At 46.6% G+C, this 18,017-nt stretch overlaps 1 protein-coding gene across 2 annotated transcripts; it reads left to right on the forward strand.

The window, feature by feature from the left end:
- The first annotated feature begins 10,513 nt into the window (after positions 1-10,513).
- On the forward strand, positions 10,514-17,742 carry LOC129819576 (probable C-mannosyltransferase DPY19L4). Of its 2 annotated transcripts, none has more exons than XM_055875937.1 (20): positions 10,514-10,722; positions 11,009-11,075; positions 11,219-11,386; positions 11,613-11,737; positions 12,000-12,090; positions 12,300-12,421; positions 12,612-12,757; positions 13,113-13,236; positions 13,493-13,627; positions 13,826-13,957; positions 14,218-14,319; positions 14,511-14,584; positions 14,786-14,944; positions 15,070-15,189; positions 15,283-15,403; positions 16,070-16,126; positions 16,248-16,330; positions 16,472-16,604; positions 16,816-16,974; positions 17,167-17,742. In XM_055875937.1, exons 1-20 carry the CDS (start codon positions 10,696-10,698, stop codon positions 17,329-17,331), a joined length of 2,310 nt encoding a protein of 769 aa, XP_055731912.1. In that variant the 5' UTR covers positions 10,514-10,695; the 3' UTR covers positions 17,332-17,742. The 2 variants fall into 2 exon arrangements, with proteins under 2 accessions (XP_055731912.1, XP_055731911.1); XM_055875936.1 differs by having other exon boundaries at positions 10,515-10,722; positions 11,009-11,108.
- Positions 17,743-18,017: the final 275 nt, after the last annotated feature.

Here is an 18,017-nt window from a genome sequence, read left to right on the forward strand (position 1 = left end):
TATCCGCTGCTTTTGACACTGTCAGATCCTCTTCTCCACTATCTCAGGGCAGGGCGTCTCAGGCTCTGTACACTCTTGGATTGCATCATACCTGGCAGGCCGCTCTTACCAGGTGACGTGGAGAGGATCTGTGTCTGCACCACGTACTCTCACTACTGGTGTCCCCCAGGGCTTGGGTCTAGGCCCTCTCCTCTTCTCTCTATACACCAAGACACTTGGCTCAGTCATATCTTCACATATCCTGATATCATTGCTATGCGAATGACAGTCAACTACTTTTCTCCTTCCCCCTCTTCTGACACCCATTGTGGCGACACGCATCTCTGCGTTCCTGGCAGATATCTCATCTTGCATGTCGGCCGACCACCTAAAGCTCAAATTCGACGGAGCTGCACTTCCTCCCTGGGAAGGCCTGCCCGCTCAAAGACCTCTCCATCATGGTTTACAACTCCACACTGTCACCCTCCCAGAGTGCAAAGAACCTTGGCATGACCCTGGACACCCTGTCGTTCTCTGCAAACATCAAAGCAGTGACTCGCTTCTGCAGGTTCATGCTCTATAACATCTGTAGAGTATGACACTACTTCACACAAGAAGCGGAGCAGGTCCTAATCCAGGCACTTGTCATCTCTTGTCTGGACTACAGCCCTCCTGGTTTTCAACCTTCCCAAGTGCTCCCATGTCACCCCGTTCCTCCACACAATTCGCTGGCTTCCAGTCGAAGCTCGCATCTACTCCAAGACCATGGTGCTTGCCTACGGAGCAGCAAGAGGAACTTCCCTCCCTAACTTCAGGCTATGTTCAAATCCTTCACCCCAACCCGAGCAGCCACCTCTGGTCTCTTGGCCCACCCACCCCTACGGGAGGGCAGCCCAGTCCAAGCTCTTCTCTGTCCTCGAGTCCCTGCCCATATTCCGACAGCATCTACTAAGCTAACATATGTAATTGTTTTAAGATGGCCATACCATGGATCATTTAGCTATTTGATTTAGAATTTTAGGACCCCTTTATTTGATAAAATATAGACTTTTGGCCTTTACAACTATAGCCCATAGAAACACATTGAATAAATTGAAAAAAAGACAGTCGAAAAATATATCATAATGTAACGGCGGTCCTCCTTCACTTCATCAGAAAAGGAGGAGTATTTATCGAACCAAGGCGCAGTGGAGTCTGAACACATATTTATTAACGAAAAAACACGAACTTGAATAAACTAACAAAACAACAAACGGTGTAGACAGACCTAGACGACGAACTTACATGAAACAAGAAGAACGCACGAATAGAGAAAACAGGCTACACAAAAACAACGATGAACAAAACAAACCGAAAACAGTCCCGTGTGGTGCAACGACATACACAAACACGGAAGACAATCACCCACAAACAAACAGTGAGAACACCCTACCTAAATATGACTCTTAATTAGAGGAGAACGCAAAACACCTGCCTCTAATTAAGAGCCATACCAGGCAACCAAAACCAACATAGAAACAGATAACATAGACTGCCCACCCAAAACACATGCCCTGACCTAAACACATACAAAAAACAACATAAAACAGGTCAGGACCGTTACAGAACCCCCCCCTCAAGGTGCGAACGCCGGGCGCACCAGCACAAAGTCCAGGGGAGGGTCTGGGTGGGCAGTTGACCACGGTGGTGGCTCCGGCTCTGGACGCTGTCCCCACACCACCATAGTCACTCCCCGCTTCTGTCTTCCCCTCCCAATGACCACCCTTAAACTAACATCCCCTAAATGAATGGCCAGCACCGGGAGAAGGGGCAGCACCGGGACAAGGGGCAGCACCGGGACAAGGGGCAGCACCGGGACAAGGGGCAGCACCGGGACAAGGGGCAGCACCGGGACAAGGGGCAGCACCGGGACAAGGGGCAGCACCGGGACAAGGGGCAGCACCGGGATAAGGGGCAGCACCGGGATAAGGGGCAGCACCAGGATAAGGGGCAGCACCAGGATAAGGGGCAGCACCAGGATAAAGAGCAGCACCGGGACAAGGGGCAGGTCCCGGCTGATATACTCTGGCAGATCCTGGCTGAGGGACTCTGGCAGATCCTGGCTGAGGGACTCTGGCAGATCCTGGCTGAGGGACTCTGGCAGATCCTGGCTGAGGGACTCTGGCAGATCCTGGCTGAGGGACTCTGGCAGATCCTGGCTGAGGGACTCTGGCAGGTCCTGGCTGGACGGCTCTGGCAGGTCCTGGCTGGACGGCTCTGGCAGGTCCTGGCTGGACGGCTCTGGCAGGTCCTGGCTGGACGGCTCTGGCAGGTCCTGGCTGGACGGCTCTGGCAGGTCCTGGCTGGACGGCTCTGGCAGGTCCTGGCTGGACGGGTCTGGCAGGTCCTGGCTGGACGGCTCTGGCAGGTCCTGACTGGACGGCTCTGGCAGGTCCTGGCTGGACGGCTCTGGCAGGTCCTGGCTGGACGGCTCTGGCAGGCCCTGGCTGGACGGCTCTGGCAGGTCCTGGCTGGACGGCTCTGGCAGGTCCTGAATGGACGGCTCTGGCAGGTCCTGAATGGACGGCTCTGGCAGGTCATGGCAGGACGGCTCTGGCTGGTCATGGCAGGACGGCTCTGGCTGGTCATGGCAGGACGGCTCTGGCTGGTCATGGCAGGACGGCTCTGGCTGGTCATGGCAGGACGGCTCTGGCTGGTCATGGCAGGACGGCTCTGGCTGGTCATGGCAGGACGGCTCTGTAGGGAGGAGAAGGAGAGACAGCCTGGTGCGTGGTCTAGGCACTGGCTGCGCTGGAGAGGAGGAAACAGCAGGAGAGAGAACCCGGAGAGACAGCCTGGTACGGGGGGCTGCCACCGGAGGACTGGTACATGGAGGTGGCACCGGGTCTACCGGACCGTGAAGGAGGACACGTGCTCTTGAGCACCGAGCCTCCCCAACCCTACCAGGTTGAATGGTCCCCGTAGCCCTGCCAGTGCGGCGAGGTGGAATAGCCCGCACTGGGCTATGCAGGCGAACCGGGGACACCACCTGTAAGGCTGGTGCCATGTACGCCGGCCCGAGGAGACGTACTGGAGGCCAGATACGTTGGGCCGGCTTCATGACATCCGGCTCGATGCCCAACTTAGCCCTCCTAGTGCGGCAAGGTGGAATAGCCCGCACTGGGCTAAGCACGCGTACTGGGGACACCGTGCGCTTTACCGCATAACACGGTGTCTTACCAGTACAACGCCTTCTACCTCCACGGTAAGCACGGGGAGTTGGCTCGGGTATCCTACCCGGCTTTGCCACACTCCTCGTGTGCCCCCCCAAGAAATTTTTGGGTCTGACTCACGGGCTCCCAACCGCGTCGCCGCGCTGCCTCCTCATACCAGCGCCTCTCAGCCTTCGCTGCTTCCAACTCCTCCTTGGGACGGCGATATTCCCCTGGCTGAGCCCAAGGTCCTCTACCATCCAGGATCTCCTCCCAAGTCCAGGAGTCCTTGTTGCTCTGTTGAGCATTCCCTTGCCGCTTGGTCTTAGCGTGGTGGGTGATTCTGTAACTGCGGTCCTCCTTCTCTTCATCAGAAAAGGAGGAGTATTTATCGAACCAAGGCGCAGTGGAGTCTGAACACATATTTATTAACGAAAAAACACGAACTTGAATAAACTAACAAAACAACAAACGGTGTAGACAGACCTAGACGACGAACTTACATGAAACAAGAAGAACGCACGAATAGAGAAAACAGGCTACACAAAAACAACGATGAACAAAACAAACCGAAAACAGTCCCTTGTGGTGCAAGGACATACACAAACACGGAAGACAATCACCCACAAACAAACAGTGAGAACACCCTACCTAAATATGACTCTTAATTAGAGGAGAACGCAAAACACCTGCCTCTAATTAAGAGCCATACCAGGCAACCAAAACCAACATAGAAACAGATAACATAGACTGCCCACCCAAAACACATGCCCTGACCTAAACACATACAAAAAACAACATAAAACAGGTCAGGACCGTTACACATAAGGAATAAGGTTTTGAAGTGTATGTCCTACAGTACTAGGAAATATAAGAAAGCTCAGCAAAAAATATATAAATGTACACATATTTAAATCCCATATTTTTGGTGGCACAAAATGACCTCCGTACTTCCATTTGCTTGTATAGGTTATCTTCAGACGAGTCCCGTGACACTTGTGGGGGACCTAGAGAAAAACGGTGAACACCGTCATGTTTGCGAGAGTCTCCCCTTTCCATAGAGTGGTGCTACAGTCGTTTTTGTGAGAAGACCGATTTTGGGGATGTCTCATGGTCTGACAAACACCGCTGTAGCTCGGCCACCTTCCACCGCAGATGCAGAAGGCCAACATTGGTGGATGCGTTAGATTGATGGGGACTTTTTGTATTATGTTACTCGGTTTGACGCATGGGTGAAGACACTAAGTGTAAATCACTCTGGATTGGAGCATCTGCTAAATGACTAAAATGTCAAATGTAGGCTCCTGTTGTTGAGGATCACAGGGGCAGTGTCCACTTTGACCACTAAGTGTCACTGAAGCACTAATATCACAGATGGAGTTAATTATCAACACTACTTTGATTTAGATGTTATTAGGATCGTTTTTTTAAAACATCACAAAAACACAAAACAAGATCCACATTCCTATTACCTATACATACTATGAGGTACACCCCCCCAGCCTACCCCCACCCACATACCTCATGTGCACATATTAATAAATAATACAACCTCTTAGACCCACTATATTCATTGAAGACATTTTGTGATTTAATCTCTTTAAAAAAAAACTATTTGGCAAGTTTTTGGAACTTTCTAGCAAGGAGTTCCAGGACTTCACTGCCCTGAAATTAAAAGCTATTTTGCCAAGCTCTAATTTGGTTTTGGTGGTCTATAGGTGGTCTTGGTTCTGCTCCGTGTGTTACGAGAGCTTGTTTTTGACCATTCCAGTTTATCATATATATAGCGGTTGGTCTTTCAGAGTAGTGAATTTGATGTACATGGACTTTTTGTAATGCTGGTCATATTTACTCTCCCTGATAGATTTTCTTAATGTTGTCTTGTATCAGATTAACATGGCTCTGGTCTGCCACACACATCTCTGTTTGACTAGACTTTCTCATCACAAAGCTAAGCAGAGAGACTTTATAAAGCACTTCCCAAAATAATACCCCCAAGAACTCAACATGTTCCCGGATCTATTTTTAAACTGCCTATATCTGCCTCTGATTCATTGAAATGGTTCTGTTCCGACTGAAGGTGGTGGTATCATTTTATAGAAGTAGACCTCCCCAAGGAACTGGATTAATCAGGTCCCGTTACAGATATGGAAAATATAGTATTGGGTGGACGGACCCCACCATAGCTCTGTCCATCAAAACACTTGAGACAAGACCAGGGGTCTTCAACTCTTACCCTACGAGATCCGGAGCCTGCTGGTTTTCGATAATGAATTGCACCCACCTGGTGTCCCAGGTCTAAATCAGTTCCTGATTAGAGGGGAACAATGAAAAAAAAAGGAGTGGAACCTGCTTTGAGGTCCAGAGTTGATTTTGAGGAGACTAAACTATTAAAGGGATAGTACACCCAAATAACACACAGTTACATTTTGGTTTCCTTACCCTGTGAGCAGTCTATGGACAAGGTAAGACAGCAATCCATGCTTTGGTTTTGACATAAAACGGGAAAAATGCTTATACAGTATCTGGGCTTTATTGGGATGCCCAAAAAGTTACTATTTGAAGACAGTGGCAAGGTAAACCAAAGCATGGATTGCTGTCTTACGGATATGGAAAATTCAGTATCAGGTAGACGGGCCCACCGCATCTCTGTCCATTAAAACACTGATGACTAGACTATTCATGCAGCCAGCAATAGAATTGGAGTCTAGACTTAGAACCATTACACAGTTGTAAACGACAGTATTTTTATGCTATGATAGAAAGACTATAACCTCATATTTGGATACTAAGCACTGAGTTTGTTCGAACTTTATTACTATTGATCAAAGCCATGTTATATGGTGAATTACAGTATGATCAATATTGAAACAGTGGAAACTGCTCACATCAGGTCAATCTAAGACAATGTCCCTCTGTAATATATTGCTCATCATACAGACTAGTCGACTAGGTCTATGTCAAAGAAAAGCTGTGGCAGCACAGGTTGCTAAGGAAACGTTTGTCCATCTTAACACCTTTGATTTTCTTGTCATAATGCTTCTGGAGACACCAGGCTGTTTCATTCTCCATGATGTAACATAATACATTTCTGAGCGATCCATACTTGATGGGAACCTAGTAGCTGAGGACTGTACCTGTTTTGCATTGACTTCGGTTTCGCTTTACATTGTATTTATTGGTTGTTGTGTTGTTGTGATCAGGGCATCCTTGGGAGTGACAACATGGTCTCAATGGGTTTTCCCTGAATACATAAATAAATAACGAACAATAATGGTAATAAAAATGGTTTTATCCGACCCTTACAGAATAACCACATGATTTCTATTTGTATTTATTAGGGATCCCCATTACGGTTAGCTTCTGCCAAGGCAGCAGCTACTCTTCCTGGGGTCCAAACACAATAAGGCACTTACATGACATATAAACAAAATATAAAACAGTACATCATATAACATTATTACCCCTCTACGTATCTACAATAGAAAAATGTTTAATACCAACATACAACAATATTACAATGTAGGTGTGTGTAGAGTACGTGTGCTAGCGTCTGTGTGCGAATGCATGTTGTGGCAACCCGGGGGCCTGCACGGAGCTACAAAGGAAGGAGCAGGACCATGGACAGCTCTACAGGGATAGAGAGGCCAAGGTGAGTTAACACCTTGGCCAGCTCTACAGGGATAGAGAGGCCAAGGTGAGTTAACACCATGGACAGCTCTACAGGCACCAACAGATTCAACACCAATACTACCCAGTCCAGGTGCTGCAACCAATTAGACCTGGAATTGGTCCCACCTGTCAATACCCCAATGGGTATAGGTAGCGGTGCAGTCACTTGGGCAGACAGGCAGAGGGTACGCCTAAACCTCAGAAGAACCAGAGTGAGTATGATAAGCACCTTGATTAGACACGAAAGAAGATACCAGGCAATGTTTGACTCACCTGTCTCTCGCTCTTCCTTTTCTTCGCCCCCAAAGGAAAAGGACCCATTCCCGGGCAGCACGCCACCCAGCACAAGATGAGAGAAAACATTAGCCATGAAATGCTTTGAAAGGCATCAACAGCATTATCCCAGAAACACTAGACCCACTCCAATTTGAGTACTGCCCCAACAGATCCACAGATGATGCAATCTCTATTGCACTCCACACTGCCCTTTCACACCTGGACAAAAGGAACACCTATGTGAGAATGCTATTCATGAATTACAGCTCAGCGTTCAACACCATAGTGCCCTCAAAGCTCATGCCTAAGCTTAGGACTAAACACTTCCCTCTGCAACTGGATCCTGGACTTCCCGAGGGGTCGCCCCCAGGTGGTAAAGGTAGGTAACAACACATCCGCCACGCTGATCCTCAACACGGGGGCCCCTCAGGGGTGCGTGTTCAGTCCCCTCCTGTACTCCCTGTTCACTCATGACTGCACGGCCAGGCACGACTCCAACACCATCGTTAAGTTTGCCGATGACACAACAGTGGTAAGCATGATCACCGACAACGTTGAGACAGCCTATAGGGAGGTCAGAGACCTGACCGTGTGGTGAAAGGACAACAACCTGTCCCTCAACATGATCAAGACAAAAGAGATAATTGTGGACTACAGGAAAAGGTGGACTGAGCACTCCCCCATTCTCATCGACGGGGCTGCAGTGGAGCAGGTTGAGAGCTTCAAGTTCCTTGGTGTGCACATCACCAACAAACTAACATGGTCCAAGCACACCAAGACAGTCGTGAAGAGGGCACGACAAAACCTATTCCCCCTCAGGAGACTGAAAAGATTTGGCATGGGTCCTCAGATCTTCAAAAGGTTTTACAGCTGCACCATCGAGAGCATCCTGACGGGTTGCATCACTGCCTGGTATGGCAACTGCTCGGCCTCCGACCACAAGGCACTACAGAGGGTAATGCGTACGGCCCAGTACATCACCGAGGCCAAGCTTCCTGCCATCCAGGACCAGACGGTGTCAAGAGGAAGGCCCTAAAAATTGTCAAAGACTCCAGCCACCCTAGTCATTGACTGTTCTCTCTGCTACCGCACTGCAAGCGATACCGGAGTGCCAAGTCTAGGTCCAAGAGGCAGATTCAACCCCCAAGCCATAAGACTCCTGAACATCTAATCAAATGGCTACCCAGACTATTTGCATTGCCCCCCCCCCCCCCCCCCACTGCTGCTACTCTCTGTTATCTATGCATAGTCACTTTAATAACTCTACCTACATGTACATATTACCTCGACACCGGTGCCCCCGCACATCGACTCTGTACCGGTACCCCCTGTATATACAGTAGCCACGCTATTGTTATTTTACTGCTACTCTTCAATTATTTTTATCTCTTACTTTTTTTTGTATTTTCTTAAAACGGCATTGTTGGTTAAGGGCTTGCAAGTAAGTATTGCACTGTAAGGTCTACTACACCTGTTGTATTTGGCATATGTGACAAATAAAATTAGATTTGGTCAGTAGGTGTGTGGTTCAGTACTTGTAGTCAGTAGTTTTGTGGTTGTGATCACTAGCTAGTTGTGGACAATCATGGTCAGAAGTGTTGTGGTTGTGATCACTAGCTAGTTGTGGACAATCATGGTCAGAAGTTTTGTGGTTGTGATCACTAGCTAGTTGTGGACAATCATGGTCAGAAGTGTTGTGGTTGTGATCACTAGCTAGTTGTGGACAATCATGGTCAGAGGTTTTGTGGTTGTGATCACTACCTAGTTGTGGACAATCATGGTCAGAGGTTTTGTGGTTGTGATCACTAGCTAGTTGTGGACAATCATGGTCAGGGGTTTTGTGGTTGTGATCACTAGCTAGTTGTGGACAATCATGGTCAGGGGTTTTGTGGTTGTGATCAGCAGTTGTGGTTGAGTAGTTGTGGGGCTCAAAACAGGTGGAGCTCTGCTGCAACATATTCCTGTTCAATACCTTTGCCTAGTATCCTGTAAGGAAGTCCTTGCTTTTTGAGGTTGGCACATACCCTCCCCCTACATCTCTGTCCCTACGAACCCCTACATATTCCTGTATGATAAACTCCAGTCGGTTTGAGCCATGTTTCCTGCACACAAATCACATCAGGATTAGCCGGCAGTGAACTGCTTGAACTCCATGCCAATTAGCCAACAGACTTCGAGCATTTCATTGTAGTACTACCACCATAAACAAGATCCAGTAATACATGATTCTAACCTCTTCCCATGTCAACCCTGTCATACTCAGTGTCTCCCAGCCGCTTTCACTATTAGCTGAATCCTCTCTGTTTTAGACTCTGATGTAGCCTACAGACTACATCACCAGCTTTCTCTTATCTATGTATACCATATCGCCTCCTACCTGCCCCGTAATCCCCGGTCTAGATGCTCCTAACCCTCTCTCCCTTGAACCTGTATCTCCCTGGACCTGGACCACCCTCACTGCCTCAGCATGACACCCTTCTCTCCACTCTCACTTGTTGCACCTCCACTGCAACATTGCCTCACACCCACCATATGGGTACATATGCCCTCACATAATAACTCATATATCCATCCTATGGTTACTTTATCTGGCAGTTAACCTGTCCTTGAAGTGTAACAGAATAGACAGGCTATCTAACCCTAACTCCACCCCTTGTTGCTTGCAATCTTGTTGTTGCTTACCTCTTTAGTGCTAACACTCACAGTCACTCACTCCTGTTATCACCCCTTTAATCCACTGCTTCCCTGCTTGATCAGTCCAGCTGCTCGACACCACCTTACACTTCCCGGTTTGTTTCACTCTGTGAGATTTTTCCCTGTGCACAATGTTCTTACACAACAACAAGCTCCATCTCTTAACACTTTAGCATTGACAACTTCCCCAATCAACTATTTTATCACAGCCGTCAACCTTATCGGACTCATTGCCCCAACCCGCCCTAAACTTCAGAATCACTTTATGCTCCTCCTCACCTCACGACATATCTTGCCCTTCCTCAAAACTCTCTACCAACCAACTGCCGCTAGCCTTAGAAACTATGTTGTTCTCCTCAAACTTCATTTTCAAACTCCTCTGTGCCTTCAAACCCCTGCTCCCTTTCTTTTTCTATTTTCTACTTCCCCCTTTATTTGTACCACTGCTCCATACCTGTTTCACTTTCTTCCCCCATCACTATCCCCTACCATCTCTGACCCAGTTACAGCCCTGCCGAACCGCAGCCACACAGAGTAAAGTTGTATTGTTTGTTTACCAACGATTGATACCGGAGTTCCGAACAGTTTTAGTATCATCCCGTGATGCACTCTTTGTTTTGTTTATTTTCCTGGTTTAGACCTAGCTATGTTGAAGACTTCTTCCTCGGGAGTTCTGACAGAAACATTTAGCTAGTTTCCACACTGCCATCTAGTGTGTGGGAGAAGGGTTGACGACAGTAGGGAAGAAATGGTTGGTTAAAGAAATCGCTTGAGGACTCGGGAGTAGCAAGCTAGCTCGTTAGTCATTCGTTGAATCAAGTTCGAAGACAAACTCGTTAGCTAGCTAAGTATTAGCAAGCTAATAGTAGTAGTAGCTCTGTTAATGTCATGGAATTGCTGTGAATCTCTGGTAGGTAGCTAGGTATTCGTTAGCTTCGCCATCTAGATAGCTACCTGTTTGTACAGATATGTCATAATTTGCTAGGACTTTGTCGGTATGCTAATTTTGGTTGGCTAGCTAGCAGACTAGCTAACCTTAACATTGTTAATTAACGTTATCTAGCAGGCCAGAAGTAACGTTAGCTAGAATGGTAGCTAGTTAGCCAGGAAATAGCTGCAGTTACGTTAGCTGTGTGGATTATGTTAGGCCAGAGTGTCTGACCCATAATGTGAATATACCTCTTGTGGTTTAACAGGGTATGACAGAGTTGAGATGCCGGAAAACAGTGGTAAAGGAGGGAGAAGAGGATGAGCACCAGCAATGTGAATCTGAACCTTGCTCAGAGAATTTTACAAGTAACCAACCACACTCAATCTGTGTCACCTGTAGGCCTGCATGGTTTGGTGACGGCCAGGACATAAATGTATGTGGGTGAAGTTGTAACTTATTCCTTTTCTTTTACCAGTGGACAAGGTTAGTCTGAAGGAGAAGTGTTCAGAGGACACAGATGGAGCTACCTGTGGGGTTCAGGAGAAAGAGAAGAAAGATGAGGAGAAGAAGGAAGAAGATAAAAAGGAGGAGGCAGACAGTCAGAAGCCCTCTCCTGTCAAAAGAAACCGGAGCGCCTGCAGATGTGAGTGGATCTCTTGTTATTTTCTCACTGTAAGGGTAGGGATGAAGCCTCTCACGGATGAATCTCTTTTACCAGATACTTCGTCCAATGCTATGTGCAAATAGCCTGGGGACAAGGTTACTCACTGACAGACACAATCACACAGTAAAAGACGTGCGTTGGGTAGTGTGTGACTTTTGTCTGACAATAACGTGATGTTCAAATGTACTCTACCCCCACTCCACAGCGGTTATGCTTCAGAGTCTAGTGAAGCTGTTCTTCGGATGCCTGGCAGCAGTTACATGTGGCATGATGTATGCAGTGTATCTCTACACCTACCACGAGAGGAAGTTCTGGTTTTCTAGCAGACAGGTGGGTAGCGCTAGCCTGGGTACTAGTCTGTGCTACCATTCCACTCCTTACCACTCCATGTCATGCCACACTTGCATGACAAGGAGTGGAATGATAGCCTACAGACTAGTAACCAGGCTAGGGTAGCACTGGTTGTTCCCCAATCCTTTTCTCTTGCTCTCTTGCTCTCTCTCTCTCTCTCTGATACATCGTTAGATAATGGCCAGGTGTTAACAGGAATATGAACAGTGCTTACCTTGCCTTTGTGTTTATTTTGTTTCAGGAGCTGGAACGGGAAATCACCTTCCAGGGTGGCAGTGGAATCTACTATTACTACTACAAACACATGTTGACAGCACCCTCCTTTGAAAGAGGTAATAGCCTAATCTTTCCCCAAACAAACCAGTATCCAATACAAATCAGTGGTTTTGATATCCAAACCTGAGACAACCTGTCTCACCCAGACACGGTTATACTGTAACACTATTATATGTTGCCATACTGTTACTACCATCTAAGGTTTTCAGTCATCGTCATCATCTTATTATTCTTGTCTTATCGATTTGTTGTTTTTCTGCTTTAGGGATATACGAGCTGATGAGAGACAACAGGACTGTGTCTGGTCAGACCATCAACGCAGTGGAACGCCTGTCTCTGTACCCAGAGCTTATTACTAGCCTGCTCTATAGAATCACAGGAAGCCAGGTGCACCACCTGGAGATAATCTCTTTCCCTTGATCAAAAAGATCTGACATGAACTTGTGGTTTTTGGCTGCAAGGCAACTTGCGTTAGTTGACGCGCCGCCTACCCACATCGTGCAGTCTTATCACCCATAAAGATGCTAGCGATGTACTCTGTGTGTGTCTGACTGGTAGGGTTTCCTCCACCCTGCAGGATGTAATAGAGCCAGTATACTTCTACATCGGTGTGGTGTTTGGCCTCCAGGCTGTCTATGTCACTGCCCTCTTCGTGTCTAGCTGGGTGATGAGTGGCACGTGCGTGGCTGGCATACTGGCTGTGGCCTGGTATGTTATCAACAGGTGAGTGGGAGATGGACACACTATCAGACACACAATGTGTGTGTCCCAAGTGGCACCCTATTCCCTTTATAGTGTGCAGTACTTTTGACCAGGGCCTTACGATGCAGGCTATGTCTGTTTCCCCATTGTCCTGCTTTTTCCAGAGGTGTGCACTTGTACCCTCCCTGTCATGGATTTAAAAGCATAGCATAGGAGTGTTGGCTGGAGGGTAGTTTCCACCATTGTGAAATCCATGAGGGAAAGTGTTTAAGTGTGATGAATCAGGACATTGCCATTATCATGGTCTTCCTAGGCATTCAGACATTACAACGTAACTTGTTTTAATTCTGTCATTGTTCTTGCATTGTCTCCCCAGACCAGACACAACCAAAGTGGACTATGCCATTCCACTGCGGGACAACTGGGCCTTGCCTTACTTCTCTTGCCAAGTTGCAGCCTTAACCGGATTCCTGAGTAATAACGTTAACTCCGCCTCAGAGGTGAGCTACCTTTGCATGTTACTCCAAATGTGAAAATAGCTTTTTAAACACCTAGGTCATAGGAGTAAGGGAGAGGGATAGAGTGAGACATTCTGTGTATTGCTTTCAATTAAATTGATTTAAAAGCTGTTAAGCCCATCGTTACGTGTGGGATATAGGGAATATGGATATTTTTAGTTTGTGTTTCATCATACCACCTGTCGGGTTTTTACCAGTGGGTAAAATTGACATGATGGCTCTCCCCTCTGTGTTGTAGATGTTCTGTTACCTCCTGATGAGTGCCACCACCTTCACCTTCATCCTGGTGTGGGAGCACAGCCACTACGTGCTCTTCATCCAGGGCCTGGCCCTGTTCCTGCTCGACTCCTTTGACCTGGTGCCGTCCCGCAAGGTACTTACTTAACTGCCCTCTAAAGATATTGTGATATTATCTCATTTTGAAGACCTATTTGCTGACTTTCATCTTCATGGTTGTTGTAGATGAAACATTTGCTGAAGGATATTTTGGTATGATAAAATGTCAAAGTATTCAGTCAATTGGATATAGTCTCAGTATCTCTGTTTTCTGTCTCTCTGTGTGATTGACAAGATGGCTGACATTCACAAGGTGTACCTGAGCTCTCTCTTCCTGGCCTACGTCCTCCAATTCCAGAACCCAGCCCTGCTCAGCTCTCCTTTGCTCAGCCTCCTCATCAGCTCAGTGCTAGCGAGGTACTTCCAGGTAGAGAGAGCTTCTGACTTACTCTGTGAAACCAAATGGCAGTGAGGCTTTGGAGCTGTAAGTTAGCTTCCACCTTGCACACAAAATGCTGAAATATTGAACACCCACTACCGTTCGCACATGGAGGGAACGTTTGATTGAGGCATAAGGCGTAAATTAGGCTTAGTAAGATGATGGAAGCTGCTAATGTTAGATAATCAGAGGTTTCTTTGGCAGTTACCACAATCACTTTCAAATGTTGTCTGTGGTCTTGTTTTCAGCAAAACATGAAGATGGGCCCCCTAGTGGCCAGACTGATGAAGCTCTTTCTGCATTTCTACCTTTGCTTCACCACCGGGATCACCTTCAGCTATGTGGCCAAGGTGAGAGTCCCTGAGTTTAGGTTCAGTTTCATCAATATTGTTGGAAATATGGGAGTGTTCCCCCTCTGGATGTGTATTTGAAAGGAAATTGCAACATCTGATTTTAACAATCACACAACATGTTGTAGTAGATGGGATTCGAGTTGGAAAATCTAAATGTTCATGTAATATGCATCTAATTTGATTTCCAGCGACTAGTGCCAGTCAGAGAGAGTGATTTCATTTTGAAATTTCTTGAAGTGAAATTCGGACTCAACACAACAACGTGAGTTGTAACACATTCTAACATACAACTGACCCAAATATTTGGCATTCAGCAATAAGACAAAGATAAGGTAATTCTAGTGTGATGTCTTATTGTAGTAAATGTAGTAATATTAAGTGTTCAATCATAATGTTAACTAGCAATGAACAACAGTAAATATAAAAATATTGATGAAAATATTGAATGGTTTCTCTTCCTCAGAGACTTTGTGACTAACCGGCTCCTGTGTCAAGAATGCTTCCAGACCCCCAGTCAGGACTTTTTCCTGCGGCTGACCCAAGCATCAGTCCTGCCTTTTTACCTACTGGTCCTCCTTATCTGTCTCATATCAACACTGCAGACCATCTACAGGAGGCTCAGGTTAGAAACTGCACATAGTAGACGGCAAGAGAAGCTGTTGTTTTGTGTTCTCATAATATGGTCGATTTGAAATACAAGAACCTTCATATGGCCGTTCGGTCATTTTTGTGTCTCCATGGTGATAGTGGTGAGCCAATGAAAACGAACCTCAGACTCGAAGATGGACGAATAGGAGAGCAACCCGAGGTCGTCTACCACGTTTTCCACACAATGCTGTTCGGGGCTCTGGCGATGGTCTTTGAGGGGTATGTTCCTAAATTACAAATTACTTGCTATAACCTTTCAGACATGAAAACCAAAAATGGCTGTCATTGTTCACATGTGGCGTTCTCCCGCAGGATGAAGTATTTGTGGACCCCATACGTCTGCATGTTCACAGCGTTTGGCGTGTGTTCTCCAGAGCTCTGGGTGACTTTGTTCAGGTGGCTACGGCTGAAGTTCATCCACCCTGTGGTACTGGTGAGAGAGGCATTTTCCATTCAATTGTCTCCAATCATAACCTCTACGCTTTGAGTGTGGACATGTCTCCATATTCATAGCTAACAAATAGATTCCAGAACACCAAAGAGTCCCTTCGCGAGTCAGAATGTTGAATACATTTTATTTGAACTTACTCTACTGGTTGTCAGCTGATTTCGTCCTTATGCAGTTGGAAATGTGAGACAAAATATTCCCAGGAAAGTATGATTTAACCGACTTCAAAACGCACGTGGGCCGCTGTGCGTGGCTATCACGGTTTGTTCATCACCTGAGGCACGCTCACACGATGTAAATACATGCGGCATGCATACTAGCCGATCGCGTGCAGGTGTGTACATGGCTATGCGCGTGTGTCAGGTGATGGAAATATCTGTGCAGTACCCGCGTCTTGAAAAGTCAGGTTAATAATAGGTATTTATTCTCACATTTCCAGAGGCATAAGGACCAACCGCAGAGACGACCAGTAGAGTAAGTGCAAATGTAATTTTATTCTGGTGGTAAGAGGAAGCTCTCCAAACAATTGTATTGCTTTGTTTCAGACTGTGATACCTAACTATCACAGTCTGTTTTAGGCTACAAGCACCATATTTGTTCATAATGTAAAAGTATAGTATTCATCTTTTGCTGCTTGTTTTACCCAAACAGGCCTTAATATTGAGCACAGCAGTTCCAACCATCATTGGATTCAGTTTATGGAGAGAGGTGAGGTTTGCAATATACGTTAGTATCATCATGTATTAGTATTCTCTTGCTTTGAACTTATAACAATTAAGGTGACATTTGTAACATGTTAAATTGGCATAACCCTCTGTCCTTCTTTCAGTACTTTCCCCGTGTCATAGCAGAACTATCAGAGCTGCAGGAATTCTACGACCCAGATACAGTCGAGCTGATGAACTGGATAAAGTGTGTAATCTGCCTCATTGCCTCTCACACAGATAATTGAAGACGGACTTGAGGGTTACGTTCTGACCCACCAACCCATTTCTGCCTCCCTCCCTCTTTTTTTCTTTCCGTCCCGCCTCTGTTCCTCTCTTTCCTCTCCAGGACCCATGCTCCGATGGCGGCAGTGTTCGCGGGCAGCCCGCAGCTGTTGGGTTCGGTGAAGCTGTGCTCAGGTTGGACTGTGACCAGTCTGCCTCTCTACTCAGACATTGACCTGCTGAGGAGGAGTGAGGATGTGAGTAGGGCTGCCTGAATCATATGGGGTGCACTTAGTAGAGTAGACGCAAACAGGAGAAAACATTATGAGATAGAACAAATATTATTCATCCTACAGGTTAAAACATATCTCCCGCTGAAACATAGGATAGCTGTTCTCCCTAGTAATCTGTTTTTTCCTTCTGTCAATCCCCCCCCCCATTTGAAACCTTGTGTTTTGCGTCAAATAGACATACCAGGTGTATGCAATGAGGTCCGCGGAAGATGTCTACAAGATTCTGTCTTTGCACAAGACGAGCTACGTGATAATCGAAGAGTCGCTGTGCAACGAGTTGAGTCATACCAAGGGCTGCAGGATCAAAGACCTGCTGGATATCGCCAACAGCCATGTGAGTATTGTGAACACCACTCCCGATACTGCAACATTATACCGGGCACACACACACACACACTTTGATGATAAACAGTAAATTGTTACAGTGCATAACGGCGCTCTGAGAAATATAGCCTATATACATGATTGCGTTCTTGCACATTACTGTTCTTTCTTGCATTGACCGTTGCCCTCCTTCCTCCACCAGGTGGTGTATGACAAAGGCGAGATGTACTCCTTCTCCAAACACGGGCGATTCTGTCATGAGATAAAGATGAACTACTCGCCCTACACAAACTACTTCTCAAGGGTTTTCTGGAACAGGTCCTATCACGTCTACAAAGTCAACTCGGTCATCTCCTTCCAGTACTGAAGACAGCTCCGCTTCAGCCCAACTACTGAGACAAGACTTTCTTCGGTCTCTGCGGTGTCCGTTACCATAGTTGGATGCAGTTACAACCCCTTCGCGGGTTGGTTCTCGTAAAATCCGTGGGAAGCGTGTTGATTGAATATTCAGTCCCCGTGACATTCTACGGGGAGTGTAAATTGTCTTGAGATTCTGCACAGTAACAAATCACACATGTAACAGATTGAGATCCATGATGAGAACATTCAGTTGGTCCCCCCGATTATTGCATGTCAGAAAAGTGGTCAAACTCTTAATGAATAGTTAGGGGCAAAGTTCACAATGCCATGTGAGTCATAGTACTGTATTTTGTTTTCCAAAACACGAATTACTGTGATGTCTTGAGTGAAAGTAAAGCACGCATGCATGTAAGGGAGACGGGTCCACTATTCTCTTGTCATTATTTACCTCTTAATATTGACGCACATGCAGTGCATATGTGTTTTAACAGTTGATGTTTGCTGCTTTGCGCCTTAGGATGTATTTGCCTGCACACCCCCGTTTCTTCTGTATGATGTAAAAGGGAACTGGCGGATAAGGTTGACCCAGAGCTCACTCTTAAGCCTTTTGGCAAGGTTCCCCAATTTGGCCCGTGGGTGGTTGTATTTGGCCTCCCAAGTTTTCTGAGAGGAAAAAAATATATACAGTCCATT

Source organism: Salvelinus fontinalis, chromosome 22 (assembly GCF_029448725.1).
Source record: "Salvelinus fontinalis isolate EN_2023a chromosome 22, ASM2944872v1, whole genome shotgun sequence".
Lineage (NCBI taxonomy): Eukaryota > Metazoa > Chordata > Actinopteri > Salmoniformes > Salmonidae > Salvelinus > Salvelinus fontinalis.